Below are 18,571 nucleotides of genomic sequence, written 5' to 3' on the forward strand. Positions count from 1 at the left end.
AAGGTTGCTGTGGGGAAAACTGAAGGAGGAAGTTTGAATATGTTTTCTCCCATGAGTTATTTGTAAAAATAATATAAAGGCAGGATACAAATAAATAAATCAATAAATAAAACAGCACAATATCCATTGCCACAAATCTAGTCACCCATGCTGTCTTTTAATTTTTTTAAAGTATCAGTAGCTATTGAATGTGACAATTATAAACATCCCATGAAAATCTGTTTTTTCCCCTATTACCATAGGTCAACTGAAAACTAAGAGAACACACCTGATTAACGATCCCTTATTTATTTAAAAATCAGTTATTGATTCTGATATCTACTGTCCACTAGTTGTTCATATATGTAACATACTTTGGCCAACCCATTAAATAAAACTATATAGCAGTTAGCAATAGCAGTTAGACTTATATACCGCTTCATAGGGCTTTCAGCCCTCTCTAAGCGGTTTACAGAGTCAGCACATCGCCCCCACAGTCTGGGTCCTCATTTCACCCACCTCGGAAGGATGGAAGGCTGAGTCAACCTTGAGCCGGTGAGATTAGAACTGCTGAACTGCAGATAACAGTCAGCTGAAGTGGCCTGCAGTACTGCAACCTAACCACTGCGCCACCTCGGCTATATAACCAGTAATCAGTAATATAAGAATGAAAATGAATGCATGCCTTTTGGGCACTCTGCATGTGAAACAAGAATAGACAGCATTGAGTCTTCCCATTATTCTTTATATTTTGAAAGCGATCCCACTGGGCATAAAAAGAGGTATATCAGACGTATATCATACTCATGCTGATAACCTTCCAACAAGGTTAAAGAGATGCTGCACTGCTGGGAATTGAAAGCCTACCTTCATCTGCCACACCACCAAGCGTGAGAAATTCTAGAGTCCCAGTTTTATTTCTCTCTTTTTTGTTAATAATTTTACTGCCATTTGTAATAAGCATATTAAAAAAAACAGATACAAACCAAACTAGAAGAAAAACAGAAAAACAAAAGTCTAGAAGATGCAAAAAAAAAAGAAAAGAAAAAGAAATTAGAAAAGAAAAAAAGCAAGAGAGATGATAATAAAGACAAGCTTCCAACCTTTATCACACCAAGCATTAGCACATATATTAACTTTTCATCCTCTTTTAAAATTACAGATAAAGAAAACTTTTGTCCCCATTGACTAAAGTGTTATCTATTTACAATTCAGAAATCATTATTTTTGCCTTCAGCAAAAAATCCATTAGGAGTTACCATAAATATTGAACAATTAGTTTATTCCTGGTCAAATGGTCCAACTTTATATTCCCATTTTCATTTTTTTCATTTTCATTTTTGCTCCTCACAATCTTGACCTTTAAATCATTTCTACAGCATTGCAGGATTTGATCTTTCATCACTCTTTGGCATTTAAAGGGGATCTTCAAAGCATTCACCAGCCTCCCATAAAGAGATATCATCCAGAATTTCTTGTCTCAGCTGTTGTATGCCCAGATGCTTTTATCAATTTATCTTTTGTACTCCCATTTTGGTAATCTCAATTTTGTTATATTCTTTGTCTTTTAACTCTATTATACCAATGTCAGGTAAAAGATTTTTTTAAAGTATTTTCAAGTTTTTCTCATCATCTTCAAATGTTTATCCATTGAAATCTGTATCCATAATACTGATATAATAGTTATTAATATTTCAGTCCATGTTTCTTTAAAAAAACTCTTTTTAATATTATATCCTGCTTACCCATTTTAATTTTTTACTTCCTGGTCCTTTAGTTCTATCTTCATCTTCCTTTAGTTCTATCTTATAATTGTCATCAAGTCTCAATTCCTAATATGGATTTTGTTCCATTTCAGTTGTTTTTCATGAATATATCGTATGCTTGTTTTTCAAAGTTTGTAGCAAAAGTAACCAATATTCCAAATCTGTGTGGTCTCTCAATCAGGTCAAAACTCTTAAACCAAGTCCTTTATTTTTGCTTTTTCTCAATGTTATATTATTTTACCTTCTGCCAATGCAGGTGGAGTGGGTCAGTTCCATTGGAAGAGAGATTACTCAAGCAACTTGGCCCCATGCGATGCAGGGCATTAAAGGTAATAACCAACACCTTGAATTGCACCCAGAAGCAAACCAACAGCCAGTGTAGTCTGTGGAGCAGTGGTATAACATGGGCTATCCCAGGGTTTCAGGAACTGCCTGCACTGCCACACTCTGCACCTGTTGAATGCTCTTCAAGGGTATTCCCATGTAGAGCACATTGCAGTAGTCTAAATGTGAGATGATCAAAGTTTAAGTGATTGAATGCAGGGATTCCCAATACAGGAAAGGCCACAATTGGTTGTGTAAAGGCTCTCCTACCTATCTACATTTGCGAGTCCAAATTACAAACCGGGTGTGTCTGGGGTAGTAAAGAACTAAAATTGTTAAAGCCCTGGATCTTGAAGCTTCAGGCCTCAATTCCATTTTGTCAGAGTTCAGCTGAACCTTGCCCCCCCCCTCGCCATATCCAGGCCCCTGTAAGTCTCTAGGCACTGTAAGAGGGCAGCAATAGCATCACTTAGATCACCAGATGTGGAAATATAAAGTTATGGCTCATCAGCGTATTGATGCTACCTCAACCGATGACAGCAAAGGATCTCAACCATTTTCATGCAGATGTTAAAAGGAGGTATTGATTCTGTTACATATTATGATGAACTTCAACAATATTTTAAAGTGAAAAGCAGAAGCAGAATTTGAACTTATATGAAATCCAATTACTGAAAAGCGTTTTTAAAAAACGCTGGAGGATAGGAGGTCAAGATATTTGAATGTTCTATTAATTAATGCTGTCTCCCTGGCAGCATCTGATCTTTGAAAAACTATTTGCAATCCATGCCAGATCTTAGCAGTAGAATCATTAACAGCAAAAATCAGAAGCACAATAATAACTGGCAGCTGTGATTTCACAGTTGTGTATATAATCAACATGATCATAGGTTCTTGTGAAGAAGTATATGAAACCAACATCAGCTGAAGATTTCTCATTTTTGTGGATATAATAATCATAGCAGCATAATTTCTTATTTCTCATTTTGACATGCACTCAACATCTTGTAAGCCCACTTAACAGATCTGTCCCAAGTAAAAACATTTCCAATTCATTTAGAAGAAAATAATTAGTCCTGGTGAATTATAAAATGGTCACATTTCTAAACAATAGATGGCCATGTTACTTACAAAAGCTGTGCTAAAACTCACCTTTCAGTGATAATGATGTTCAGTTTAATTAGACATAATCTTTGCCTTCATTAGCTATTAACTTTATATACAGATAAACTTAAGCATAATGTGTACTTTCATTATCATATAATTGTTATTTTAATTATTATATTATGAGCAATATAATATAGCACATATTTTTACTTCTTCACATTAGCAAGCAATTATTTCTAATGCCTCCTGTAATAATCTACCCACCCACAGAGGCCAAATTATTAATGCTTTCATATTATTACTGTGGTCATGTTGTATGTGTCAATAAAATTGGTTAGAGAAAGTGATCTGAATTCACAAACTAGGGCATGTTGTGTAACTCAGCAAATATTACTTGGGAGCAAACTGGAGAATAGTGAATTAAATTAGGCAGATATGTGACTAGTAACTTCCATTTGAATTTTAGCTTGATTTAATATAGTGTCCTCAAGTTTAGCAGGTAGCGCAGTGGCTAAGACTCTGGGCTTGTCAACTAGAAACCCAATAGCCTAGGTTTGAGACCTGAGTGCTACACGATGGGGTAAGTTCCCACCCTTGTCCCATCTCTTGCCAACCTTGCAGTTTGAAAGCATAGAAATAAAAAAAAAATAGATGGACTAAATAAATAAATAAATTATCACTTTGGTGGGAAGGTAACAAAGCTCTGTGACATCATGCTGTCTATATGACTGCAGAACTGTCTGGCTCAATGGTCTTTTAATGGAGATGAGCAACGTCCCATACAGTCAAAGAATGACTTTGATGGACTTATTCAGGTGCTTTACCTTTGCAAAAAAAAAATTACAACCTTACAGTGATTTATTCATTTATACTTTGCCATCCATGTTTGTGTCACTAAGCTCTTCAGTTTCTGAGGTAAAATATTTCTTAGTACATGAAATCCCTGGAGTAATTTTTTAAAGCTTAAGCTAAGCAATTCCATAAAAATTAGAACATTACTAATGATACTTATATATGCATCAATTATGAGGTGGGAGTAGTAGTTCTGCAATTTCTGCTAAAATGATTAATTACTTTATATTGTCTAAAAACTGATAAGACCTTTATTTAAGTAAGCATAACAGAATGGGTAGATTTCATTAATACTGAGAGAAATTATTAATAAAGTATCACACAAAACTAGGCAGAATGTGGTTATATAGAAATCTAATGTTATAGCTAATATTTCTCTTCCAACTTTAATTTTACAATAATATAGTATTTTTAAGTCTCTGTGACTTGTGGGATTCAAGAGCACATGAATCTTTTATCATTTCAGATCACAGACAGTGAGCAGCTGAGGGGCACCTTTTGAGTGAACATTTCATCCTACTGAATCAAAAGCAATTACAAGTATAATTTCAGATTTTTACCTTAAAATAAAACCCCTAAATTTCCATAAAGAAACTGTGCAACAAATAGAATACTATAAAATTGATAAGGCCACTTTAAGGTGTGATTGCATGATTATTATTTGTGATAACAAAATTAATGAAGATTTTCCTCAGCTCTTATCATCCGAATTATTGTCAGAAAAGAGGTCTTTAATCTTTATTTTGGTGTGAAACCTGGATCTACCGGCATTATGTAATCTGGAAAGTATCTTCAAAGAATGACTTTGATTGACTTATTCAGGTGCTTGCATTTATTCATTTAGACTTTGCCATCAATGTTTGTGTCACTAAGCACTTCAGTTTCTGAGGTAAAATATTTCTTTGTACATGAATGTAATTGGATGCAATTTTTAGTGGCAAAAATGCCAAGAATTTCTCTCACACGTAAATAGAATTCAAACAAAATATAAAAATACACAGCATTAAACAAAAGATAAAAGCATGACACTGAATCTCTATTGTACAAGCAGATATTCTTCTTGGTGTTATATTTACTTTTAAACATTTGAAATGGACATAATTTCAAGGCTGCTTTTAAGTTTCTTCAATAAGATCTCGCTCATCTGAGTCACTGTTCTTCACAGTTTGTGAATTTTCACTTGGCCAAATAAGGTGTGTTAAGGTTGCGTTAACTTACATAACTACTTTTTTTAGTGTTTTTTTTTTGCTTTTTCTATAATAAAATGTTTAAGCTTCTTTATTTGTGATTGCAAAGAAAATGCCCCTTAAAATGTGCACATTGTCAAATGTTTCTCCAAATTACCATTTTTTGCACTACAAGAGATACTGCAGATTAAATAAATATACTTTATAAAAGAAAAACAAATCTGAAAAATCAATAAAAATAGTAACGTCTTTTGAAAATAAACATGATGGACTTGCCTATGCACTTATAATGTCAACAATAGTACTTTCATTCCACACTAGTCACCAATATTGTTGAAGAAAACAACAAGCATATTTACTTTTGACAAATAAGAGAAAGAGAAGTAGGAAATGCTAGTAGTTCAATTTATTGTGAAGAATATTCTGAAAGAATCTCTTTCTGGTATGTTGTGTGGTGGCACAGTGGTTAGAATGCAGTATTGCAGGCTAATTCTGCTGACTGCCAGTAGTTTGATTCTCACCAGTTCGTGGATATTGCTGAAGCAGAAGTGAGTTACTCTCTGAGGATGGTGGTATATAAAGAATGTTATTTGCAGGAAGATGCACAATTCTTGCAGATGAACGCATCAATAAGTTATATAGCTTAGCTCTGCTCTAGATACATCATGTATCCAGGTTAGAAAACATTTCCCATACTCTAAATCTCCTTAATTTTCCTTTTATTGGCATCCAGTCTGATGTACATGATTGATAGAACAAAAACAAGCACATAAAACGTGCAAGGTTGATGAAATAACTAAACCAACATTAAGAACAATTTAAATTTATTCAAACTGGCAAGAAAAACATTGGGCCTTTAGATGGGGAACAGTTTGAAAGGAAACGGTTTGAAAGAAATGATCAAGAAGAATATCAGATGCAGAAAACAAGTGAATTCTTTATATGATTGAATTATTGCAGGGAACAAAGTACAAATACCTGAGTCTGTATTGATTTTCTCAAGGAGACAACTGGGACAATTAAAGTAAATTAAAGTTGCAAGAGAAAAACTTGAAAAATTACATAGGAGCAAAGAACTGGTCCTGATGGCATCTGTCTAAGAGTTCCCTAAGAACACAAAATTGCTGACCTCTTAATAAAATTATATAACTTGTCCCTCAGTTCTAATAGAAGATGAGAAAATAGCCAACATTAAACTAGCTTTTAAACATAAGACACAGAGGACATACAAAAATTGTAGCTCAACTTCACAGGAATGTCACCATTCTCAGAGAGGAATAAGCCTTGCTAAGAGAAATCAGCTTGGATTCTGCAGAGGTAAATTCAGATACTTGGACTTTCAACAAGTTTTTGAGAATTTCATCAAAGATTCATCTACTGTTATAGGCTAACAGTCAGACTTAAAAACTGAAAACAGAGTACAACAAAGTGGACAATTTTGTCAATTGAGACAGATAACAAGCTCCATAGGGATCTGTGAGATTTTTACCCTTTTTCATATCTTAAGTTAGGGGTAAGTAGTGATAGGCCAGGATGATATGGCCTCAATTTGGGAAAACATTTCTCTACATACCACTTACAAAGAAAAACGATTAGAGAATATAAAGTAAGAGTCACCCAGCTGGCAACTGTGAGTAACTGATTAAGATGGGCCTGCTCCAACAGGACTACCAAACTGTCTCTTCATCTTATGAGAAAAAAACATTCAATTTATGTTTCTGATTGATTGGCTCCATGCTATGAAAGAGATGGGTGCCTCAACCATGAAGATATAAATATTGACAAAGAAACAACAGGCATAAAAACCCCTATTGATTTGATCTAAAATCTGGTTTTCTGCAAATGTCAGAACATGACATTTCCCTCCCTCCCCCAATTTACTTTCCACTGTAATCTCCTACCATAGCATGCGCTACTCCATAGAAACATCTTTTGAGCTTGATCTAGAAGAGGCTTAATTCTCTTCTTTTAGCACAAGTGGAATTCAACTGAATATAAATATAATGTAGTAGAAGCAAATTGCCCTTTTAATGTAGTAATCCAGTGACTTAAGAATTGAACAGAGTAAGTCCCCATAGCCATTTTTCAACTATTAAATATAAAAATGAATGGATGTAGCCCATAACCTAGTCTCATAAGCACTTCTCTTTTTATAGAACATTGTACAGCACTTGTCAATTTTTTCAGATACAAATTTAGATTTTATCCAAAGTGATAGCCCTGGTTGATTAAACAAAAAAATGAAGAAAAGATAATAAACACATGTAAATTGTTTCACATTAATATAACCCCACGAATCTATACTCAGAAAACACTGCACTTTGTTCAATGGACTAACATCTAGGTAAAAAACAAACAAACACAATATTGCACATATCATACAATCCAAATATGCTCAGATATTTTGATTATAAAAATGTAAATGAAATATAAATTATCTGCGCACCAAGAGCCATGATTTTCATAAAGTTGCTCCAAAGTATATTCATTTTCTAGAATGTAAAAAAAAAACCAGAGTTCTTAGCATAATAAACATAAATGTGTTTATTCATTAAGAATGGCTTTATAAAGAAACATAAAAAAACTTAATAATAAACTAGGAGATTTAAGTTTAGAACTTTAGAAGGACTACTGTAAGTTTTTTAGTTAATTCCTGATTTGTAGTGGAAAGTGCCTGATTATCAGGCTCAAACTCAGAGACAAGATGAGACATCCATTTTTTTATTTGTTTACCCCAAATGGACTCACACATTGATTTCCTTCCAACACACACAAACCACCAAAAATTATCAGACATATTGCTAGCATCTCAGAGTTTTGGAGGATGCATTTTAGCATTAGATCTTCTCATACTATGTAGCATTTAAAACACTTAAAACTGCTTATTTAGAGGATGCAATTTGTGTTTTATAATGAAACAAAATCTATTTAATTCATTAATTTGTTGTGGTTTTGTATTTTCTCATCAATAAAGGACTCTTCTCAGACAATGGGGCAATTAGTCATTCCATTAATGATGATGAACAAAACCATTAAGGAAGTATTTTGGGAAAATATTCAGATGTTTCTGACTACATCAAATCTGGAATTTGGATAAATGATGAATGTAGTGAAGTACATGTTCTCACACACAAAAATATAAACTATTCAAAACAGAATTTTATTTGGAAGTCTATCTAGAGGGAAGAGTGAAACAAAATTCAACATTATCACTCAATATACATCTACTAGGAAGCATTTATACAAATACAGATATATTATTAAAAAGATCAAAATACCCTTGAGTTGGGATCAACTTTACTAAGGAATATGATCTGATCTCTGGAAAAACACTCATTAAATGATTTTACATTTTGAGGCATAAAGTTGATGTTTATCTTGGAAGAAAGAATATAATGCTAAGCAAAATTTGGAGAATTACAGGTTGTTATGGTAGACTTCCTCAACTTGGCACTTTCAAATTGGTTGTAATACAATTGTAGAATGGAATTTCTAATGAGCCTAATAAACATACTGAGGGTTGTACTTTGAAAATGATTGGTTCAGAAAAAGCAAACAAAGAGCTCAATCAGAAGACTTTCAAAGGAGTCTTCATGCAGAACTAAGTAGTTATGAGTCTGGTTAGCACCTGAACTTAAAATCATGACCTACCATCCTGAAATGAAAGATAGAAATGAGGTTGAAAAGTGAGATAAATATGATACACCTATACAAGACCTACTTTCAGTAACACTCAGACTCACAACTGATTGGAAAATGAATATCAAAAAAAATTATTTTGAACAAAACAAAGAGTTGAAAAACTCTTCTTGGATGAGAAGCAAAATGTCTTCAAAGAAAAACTAGAAAGGCCAGTTGCCTCTTGAAAAAGCACCTTTGGGGCAACCATGACCTGGATGACTGAGAATCTCCATAGACATCTGAACTAAATAGTTTTATTTGCTGAATTACTTTAGTCATATGTTATATATGAATTGTTGCAGTAGTAAACCCATTATGCCAATATACAGTACCTAAACAGGTTTCATGAGGCCAGATCCTTGAAACCTGATGTAGAAGTCAATGAGCAGCAAAAAAAAATTATTTATCTCACATGATAAAACATATTTTCAAATCCAAATATGCCACGCTCTCCAGTACATTTATTAAGGATACAAGTAAGAACATTATCCTATAAAACTTACAAGCATTTTTTGCTTTAGGAACTAAATAAAATACTAAATATTCAAATTAGATAACATAGCCATAAGTTCATTTCCAAAGGTAGGGAATAAAGCTTATGTGTTACAAGCATACTAATATTTCCCTGCAAATGTGTTTCTTCTTGAAATATTCTGAATCCAGAAAAAATAAATATTACTCCCACTTCTGGAAAAATTGAAGCTTATCTTAAAATGGAAGTTTGTGAATGGAAAGGACAGAAATCGTAGCGTAGTTGGTCTACTGGAATTTGTGATAATGGGATTAAATTATTTCACATAAAAGATTCACATTAAAAAAGCATTTTGGGATGGATAAATTATAAATTTCAATCAAAAAATAGAAAATAACATGTTAAAAACTAAAGAACTTATATATATATTTGGGATATCTTCTGTAAGGCCTGGATCAAACCAATTAGTCCAATGTATCTGAAACACAAACTGGCTTTTTATGAGTTAGAGCAACTCATAAAGCACCTACCAAATCATAAGCCACCTTGGAATTCCATATATGAAAGATCTTCCATCTTATTAATATTCTGGCATCATTTGTTCATAATTTTCAATTTGTAACAGAAAGGTTACTAACAGAATTACTGAGAGCCAGTTTAGTATCGGGGACAAAGTATCAGTCTAAAAATCGAGAGACTGTGAGTTCTACTCCTGCCTTACAGATGAAGTCAACTGGTGGATTTGGTGTCAGTCAGCTTCTCTCAGTCCTAGGAAATAGGCAATGGCAAAACATTTCTGAAATCCTGCCAAGAAAACTTTTAGTTGTTGTCCAGGCAGTCTTCAGGACTCCATATTGACTCAAAAGCATAATATAAAAATATAATATGATGTAATATAATAATGTAATAATAAAAAATACATAAAATAAAATAGAATAATAAAATAAAGCAGAGTGTAAAGTTTTCCGAGTTCAGACTCTGCCAAGCTCAGAACAGCTGTTTCAAGTGTCCCAAGAAGCCTGCATTTCAAAGTTATGTTACAAATTTCAGAGAAAACAAAGACAGTGCCCAAGTCTATGTAAAGCAACATGTATTTGCTGTGATATTAAAGCATATGGTTGGGAACTGGGGAGTTGAAGAAGTGTTAACGCATCCACAATGCATCAGATCAGAAAGTTGTACCAAGTTTTTGGTATGAAATGAATACTATCTCTGAGATCAGCTGATAGTCACTTTTTGTAATATGTAACGTGTGTAAATAGCTGAATAGAATAGAGACCCTCTAGTCAAGGTGTTGGCCATGAGAGGACACACTATTTGTTTTAGGGACTATATAGTCAAGTTGTAAACTGCAGGATAAACCATTATAGGAAGATAAATTTCAGGTTGGCTCTGGTTGAACCTAACTGATAGCAGCATTGTTTAGTGAAATTTTCAGCATCATTTCTATGAAAAGGACTTGTTTGTAAATAGTTGCAAGCTGAACCTTCTACTTAAACCACTCCCCCTTTCTACACTATTATCTGATAAGGCTACAATATGTGGTGCATTGATCTCTTTGATTCTAACCTTATTAATTTTAGAGATCCCTGAAGATGGAAAAACTTTGGTGTCAGCTAATTAAATGCTCTCTAGAGTTTCTCTCCATGCATTTTACTAGGCTGAAATGAACTCTTTTTCTTTCAATGCAATCTATAAAGATTTCCCCCACCCCCCTAGCTATTACTAATTAAATGATGCTGTAAGAATTTCTATTACATTTTTAAACATCAGGGAAACAAAACTGCACATCAGAATTCAGGTAAACACTCCAAAAAGGGGGGGAAATCTTTTTTCACATTTTGTTACTAGCTGGCATCCCTTCACATATAGCTTAAATTTTCCTTTCATCTCAGTCAGTGTATTTAATACTGCTCCGAATGATGTTAATGAAATACTGGAAGAAGCTGTCAGCTTTTGAGCACCTCAAGAAGACTGTACAAACGGAAAACGCATTAGTATGAAAGTCTTTCTGCCACAGTATTTTTTTTATGCACAACAATAATAACAGAAAAGGAGAATTCACAGTGACTTAAAGTACCTTACTAATTAAAGTCTCCAGAAAGAATAAACTGGCCTTCACATTCATATCGAGATGGAAATGAGAGCAATCACAATTTTTAGCAGCCTGCTTATGAAATCTATTTTTTTTACTTGGTTAAGATAAAAATGAGAGATGTTTGGGAACTTGGAGAGTTAATTAATGGTAAAGGTCCTTTGTCTGTCTGTCTGTCTGTCTGTCTGTGTGTGTGTGTGTGTGTGTGTGTGTGTGTGTGTGTAGGTGAGAAAGAGAGGGATGGAGGGAAGGAGGGAGGGAGTAGGGAGAGAGGGAGAGAAGCAATGGGGAAAATAGTATTGAGTATTGTGCATGGAGAAATGTTTCCAAACTATGATCCATTATAAAATGATCAGATGGATATCTTATCTGACCAGTAAAACAAACCAGTTAAAATATAATCTGAATAAATTAATTTTTATTGTTAGGTTTTCCATATATTGCATCTCAACATCAATGAATGAAAAATAATAAATAATACATGATGCAAGAAGTAAATGGGAGTGTAGTAGGAACATTGATGGTATTTTGCCATCAATCCTAAAAAAATCTTATTATTGGCTTCTTAAAAATGCTAGTTTGGGCTCTTCTATCAGCATATGAAAACATAATTAATAAATTCTAAATTCTGTTACATTTTGCATTATAGATGTGAATATAGTACATGCTTCTTAACTATCTCTGAGAAACATGCACTATAGATACTGTAAAGACAGCAGCATTTAGTTTTGCAGGCTCATATTACTCTGCAGAACCATCAAATGTCTGATAATGGCTCAACAAGCTAGAACTTTGTTACTTTGTTAGACTATTATCACACATTACACACGTACAGCATTTCCACAGTTAATATTTTAAGAATAAGCCTCCCAAAATTTCCATTTCCAACACAAGCTGTGCATTTGTGTGTCCTATGAGCAGCATTTGGCTTCCTCCTAATTTTGCTGCAAAATCAGAGTGTTGTTTAATGCCATCCTAATGGAAGAAAAGTTATTTATCTGAGGAAGCAAAAAATAACTCGCTTTACTAACAAAACAGGAACTAAGGGAGAAAAATAAAGAGTGAACAAATGTTTAATGGTTTGGCAAGACATATGTGGCCAATTTCTTCACACATGGAGCTCAGTTACTATTTGACAGTTCAGCAAATAGAACAGAACAGAAACTTCTCTATCTGACTCTGGTGTCTCTGTGGAGTCCAGACTGAGAGAGCAACATATGGAACATTGCAGAAGAGTCAACATGGTCCACAATGACTGCCTTGTATTTTGATCTAGGTGTTTTTGACAAATTGTTATATCCAGCCTTCAACTCTTTCATATAGAAATGGGGTGTGGTGGCATAGTGGTGGAATGCAGTATTGCAGGCTAATTCTGTCAACTGCCAGCAGTTCGATTCTCACCAACTCAAGACTGACACAGCCTTCCATCCTTCCGAGGTGGGTAAAATGAGAATCCAGATTGTTGGGGGCAATATGCTCACTCTCTAAACCACTTCGAGTGGACTGTAAAGCACTGTGAAGCAGTATATAAGTCTAAGTGCTATTATCAGTCTGCTTCAGAATAATACAATGGAAGACTAATGCTATACCTCTGCTCCAGATATAAGGCAGTGTTGACAGAGTTTGCTGTGTTCTATAGAAAACTATATATAAAAATAGAAGACTTTTACTATGCATCTCTACATTGACAAGAACAGTGGTTCTCAACCTTTTCTTCACCATGGATCGCCTTCTATGGCCATGGACCAATAAGACTAAACTCAAGATTTAAATCATAAAATTTCTTCAAACCTTCATGTACCCCCTGTGATGACATTGTGACTCCACCAGCGGTCCCCGGATCACAGGTTGAGAACCACTGAATTAGAGCTTATGAGGTAATAAAATACCAATTACAACTCCCCCAATTTGCTTAATAGGGCTACATTTTAACATTTTTCCTGCCTTAATATTCGTGCAACATACAAATCCATACTGTAAAAATCACCTAATATTTTTTCAATCAATGAATGTATGAGTTTATTATCAGTTCTACTTCAAAATCCTGGCTTTCCTGAGCTATATTTCCGTATTCTTCTCCTGCTTCTGCCCACTATTGACTTTCACATGATCAACTTAGGTGTAGCAATTTCTTATATTCTGTATAGTGCTGTGTAATTTTAAAAAAGTTTTATTAAGCACATTTTGTCTTTTCAAATTTAGTTCCTTTGGGAGCGTACAAAACATACAACATTTATTCAAAAAATTGCAGAAAAGGCTTCAAAATCCCTTTTTTTCCTTCTCATCTTTCTCTTCATGACCAGAAAAAACAACAACAATCTCTACATAAGCCATTTGAATTTCATTATGTTTTGTTTAAATCAGTGTTTTTCAACCTTTTTTGTGCAAAGGCACACTTTTTTCATGAAAAAAATCACGAGGCACACCACCATTAGAAAATGTTAAAATTTTTTAACTCTGGGCCTATATTGACTATATATAAAGTAATTTTCCCACGGCACACCTTACACTATGTCACGGCACACTAGTGTGCCGCGGCACAGTGGTTGAAAAACACTGGTTTAAATAACACCTGGGTTGTATTACTTCAATTTTTGGATCTTGTGGCCTAAGAAGTTTTTGCATAGTAAAAGTCTTTTTGTAACTGACCACAATGGTGCTTCCTTAAATGCCCGTCGAATTGTTCAATCTATTTTTTGCTCTTCAAATTTTACAAAGAAGTTTTGATACAAACATCTGGAGCTAACTAGAACATAATAATAGTATACAGTATCTACCTTGGGATACATTATTATCCCATGCTTATAAAAACACCAAAAGGCTTTAAAATTCATAAGATCCCTAGCAAGCAGTACACTAATAATGCATTTTTATCTTGTGTTTCTTTCTGTATATGTCCAACTACAGTAGCCATATATCATTTGACAGTACCAACCTAAACATTTGAGTATGAAGATATCCTGCCTACAAATCTTAAAGCAGGGAAATTGGCACCTTAAGCAAATGGAGTTAAGTAAACATACAGTATTAAAATCCTTTGTATAAACATGTATGTTTGAGGATCTTAGCCAAAAAGAAAGAAAAGGACAATTAGAAGATAATGGGCTGGACTTTTTCTAGTCAAGTGCAAAAACACCTGCCAAAAGAGTGTATCTTTTTAAAATACTAATTTGAGAGACTGATTTATTAGTTACATGTACAGATAAAACCCCCCAACATAGCACTTTCTTGTTAAATTGGTGAAATAATTATTTTGATCTGCAATGTAGGACTTACCTATCCTTCCCAGTTTCTTTTTTAAATATCTCATCACAGTAGCTCATGCGTTTTTCACTGGTCACATAGATTTTGGCCTCAGGATAACTGTCCACAGTCTTCTTCAGCATATTATATACAATGCCGCTTCCATCTTTTCTCATATTTCGGAAAGGTCCCCAGATGACATAAATTGTACTATTGGTTTCCTTGAAAAAATAGTCTGCGTTCTTCAGCAAAAGAGGGACACTAGTATGGGAGACAACTCTTATTGTTGTCCTTTTTCCAACATCTTCTTCATAGCCCTTGGTGGGAGCATTATTCATTCTCCATATACAGGAAGCCTGGTCAATTTCAGATCCTACTTTCTGTTCTGTCATCTGACCGGAGTTTGAAATAATGGCACAGAGATCGCACTCCAGCTGCAGAGGCTGTTGGAAAGGAAGGGGGGGAAACAGTCAATCAATTTTACATGACACTTGGAAGCAATTGGGGAGTAGAGGATCTAAAGATCTGGAATCAAGTTATATGGATTCTATGCATGAATAAGTACCCACCAAATATCAAGTTATATTGATTCTATGCATGAATAAGTACCCACCAAAGATCTTTGATCCATCACTAACAGGAGTTATATCAATGAGTATCAGCGGCCAAACTTTTCTATAGGATACTCATGCCTTTCTAGAACATGTGCTTTCCTTCACTTTTTGGTGACTTTTAGATCAGATCAAAAAATATGTTTTTTATTTTAGTTAGCTTATGGATGATTATAATGCAAAAGCCAGCAATGGCTTTAATTTAGAGGGCACCAAGTAAACTCTGAGATAACATTCTCTTTTTCAGCATCTTTTTATCATCAGCCAGAATCTTCTGCTTAAGGTAAGTAGTTCACTTGTCTAATTGCAGCCCTGATTGTAATGCAAAAAGGATAGCTGGAGAAAACTGCAGCGTGCACAAAAGTAGATTTAGAAAGAGCAAAACAGGAAGAAGCAACAACAGCATACTAGAGATAAAAGTCTGCCAAAGGGAATTTTGATGAAAGAAATTGCGACATGAAAGGAGCAGAATTATAGGGGATGAGTAAGTGAAAAGGAAAGGCCAATAGAAAGTATTGTGGAACGATTAAGATAGAGCATAAAAGAAGCTTCCTAGGCTTCTTCTTGAAAGCATACTCGTTGTGCATTTAAAAAATGAAAAGCGAAGATCAGCAGGTTGGAAGTTGAATGGATACAAGAAGGTATCCTGAGATGATAAGCAATGTGGGTTGTGCATATCAATACATCGCCAATCCAAATGTCAGTTCAATTTAGATCAATTTGGATCACTGATTCAATTTGGATTTCTGAACTATACTGGGTTTCCAAATCAGATAATTTAAGGAAATCAAACTGATTTGGAAAGCAAATTCAATTTAGAAAAAAGGATCTTTCTGCAAATAAGAAACCCAGCCATAGAGTCATTGGATTAATTTGGAGGCAAGTGATTTGATGATTCAATCCAAAAAGTAAATTTGATTCAGAGGCAATCAAATAATTTTTGACCTAAACCCCATGAACCTCAATTATTTGCACATTACTTCAATCCTGTGCAAGATTTCTCAAAATATGTAGTCCAGATCTGGAATAATGCAATTATTAGAAAACTAACCTTGTTCCATATGGTATTCAGATAAGTAGATAGATAGAATATAGAATAACAGGGTTGGAAGGGACCTTGGAGGTCTTCTAGTCCAATCCATTCTCAAGGGCATTTAGGATAAATGGCTGTCTAATCTCTTCTTGAAAACCTCCAGAGTTGGAGCACCCATAACCTCTGCAGGCAAACTGTCCTATTTATTAATTGCTCTCACTGCCAGGAAATTTCTTCTTAATTCTAGGTTGAATCTCTTTTAATAATCTTCCCCCTGTTACTACCTGTCCTGCCCTCAGGTGCTTTGGAGAATAGGTTGACCACTACTTCTCTGGGACAACCCCTTAAATATTGGAAGACTGCTATCATTTCATCCCTACTCCTTCTCTTCTCATACCTAGTTCCTGCAACTGTTCATCATATGGTTCAACTTCCAGAATCCTTATCATATTTGTTGTTCTTTTCTGCACTATATATATATATCTAATTGAAAGAAGGCAGTTAAGAAAATAAAATAAGTGAAAAATGTTGAAGGGAGATAAAATGAGTCAACTCATTTGTTTGCATAACTATTTAATAATGGGATGGAAATGCCTCCAGCAAAATTTCTTTCTCTTCATATGTCATCGCTGAACACTGCCTAAAATCTCTATTCTTGCTTGTTTCAAAATCTCTTTTTCTATTCCAAAATGGACTGCAAAGAAGAGCAAATACATTGCTCTCTACATATATTCATTGATCTGCAGCCAATACTGCTTTGACACTAAAAACTTGAGATATATTAATTCATGCTTTTTTCTAAAGTATTTTTGACAAATAAAACATTTATTAATAGAGGCATAAAGGAACCAAATATGTATATCCTTGATAAGAAATGGGAAGCATTGAAAGTTCACATGAGCAAGATAGATCCTGTCAATCTTTTATGGTCAGTGGTATTTCTCAATTTAAATATTTTATCACCATTAGTATGCAACCTCAGTGCATGTTAGTATTTGCAGTGCCAGTACATACTTTGTAACAATGTGTATTAATATTAAAACAAGTTCATGGAATGCAGGCAAATGCTTTGCCAGTTTCTAGATTACAGATCCTCCTTGACTCAAATAGTGTGAGCATACTTGGAGTAAAACTGAATTTCAGTTATGGCTGGCCAAAATATGCCCAAATTCTCTTTACTTTTAGAAGACAATGTTGCATATGGCACAAATGCTAGTAAATCGGGTAACCCACTGTCTGTCTTACTAAAAACTTACAAAAAAGTTTTAACTGACCAAAGAAAGGATAGATATCTATGTATCCATCTGGGGATGTGAGGTCTCCCAGGAGACATAGCTAAAGGAGTGTCAGGTTTCCGAAAGATGCCCTAATTCTACTTTATTTATTGTAAGCCTACCTTAATAGAATGTTGCAAGTCTGGAAGTATGGTATAAAGCTTGAGTTTAACTGCTTAACTTTTAACTGCTTGAGTTATTAGGGTGGGTGCTTTCTAAGTTCTTTCTTGTATTATGAAGGCATTGGGGGCTCCTGCCTCTCATGTCTGATCATTTCCTAGGCAGCATCTCTTCCCTTCGTTCCGCAAGGTCATCCACTTGTTCCATTAAGGTGGCAATGTGGCATATGGAAGTTGTGTGAAGGAAAATAACCACATGAAAACTAAAACTCTATTACTAAGACTGGCTACAATGCAGTGGTGGGTTTCAAATTTTTTTAGGACCTCTTCTGTACGTGTGGCCTGCTTTGTGGGAGTGGCTTGCTGGCCATGTGACTGGGTGGGAGTGGCTTGCCAGCCATGTGACCAAGTGGGAGTGGCTTGCCAGTCATGTGACTGGGTGGGCGTGGCCAACTTGTAAAATGTGGTGAAACTCACTTAACAACGCTCTTGCTTAGCAACCAAAATGTTGGCTCAGAAACTGGCATTTGAAGCACCCAAGTCTTAAAGCTGTCAAGTTTGCACCCCTAACCCTTTAGAAAAAAAAAACCAGGGGTGTTCAAACTTGACAGCTTTAAGACTTGTGGACTTCAACTCCCAGAATTCTCCTCTCGCTCTTCATCTTGATGATGTACGGACTGGCGGGGGGAGGGAGCTGGAAACCGGATCTAAATGGCCCTGTAGATTTGTGGAACCTCTTCTATAGAAGAAGTTAGAACTGGCAGGAACCCACCCCTGGCATGGCCAACTCAATGTCACTCACATTGATAGCAGGGACGTGCAGTCAGG

General features: G+C 34.8%; 1 protein-coding gene across 1 annotated transcript in view; it reads right to left on the minus strand.

The window, feature by feature from the left end:
• ST6GALNAC3 (ST6 N-acetylgalactosaminide alpha-2,6-sialyltransferase 3) overlaps positions 1 to 18,571 on the minus strand; it is a 323,722-nt gene that overhangs the window by 98,380 nt on the left and 206,771 nt on the right. Inside the window, exon 3 of the mRNA XM_087719451.1 lies at positions 14,740 to 15,149. Within this exon, the coding sequence (XP_087575577.1) occupies positions 14,740 to 15,149 (410 nt within the window). The remainder of the gene's footprint in view (positions 1 to 14,739; positions 15,150 to 18,571) is intronic.

This window comes from Thamnophis sirtalis, unplaced genomic scaffold, assembly GCF_051295495.1.
Source record: "Thamnophis sirtalis isolate CommonGarterSnake01/CBP01778 unplaced genomic scaffold, rThaSir2_p1.2 scaffold_7, whole genome shotgun sequence".
Classification (NCBI taxonomy): Eukaryota; Metazoa; Chordata; class Lepidosauria; order Squamata; family Natricidae; genus Thamnophis; species Thamnophis sirtalis.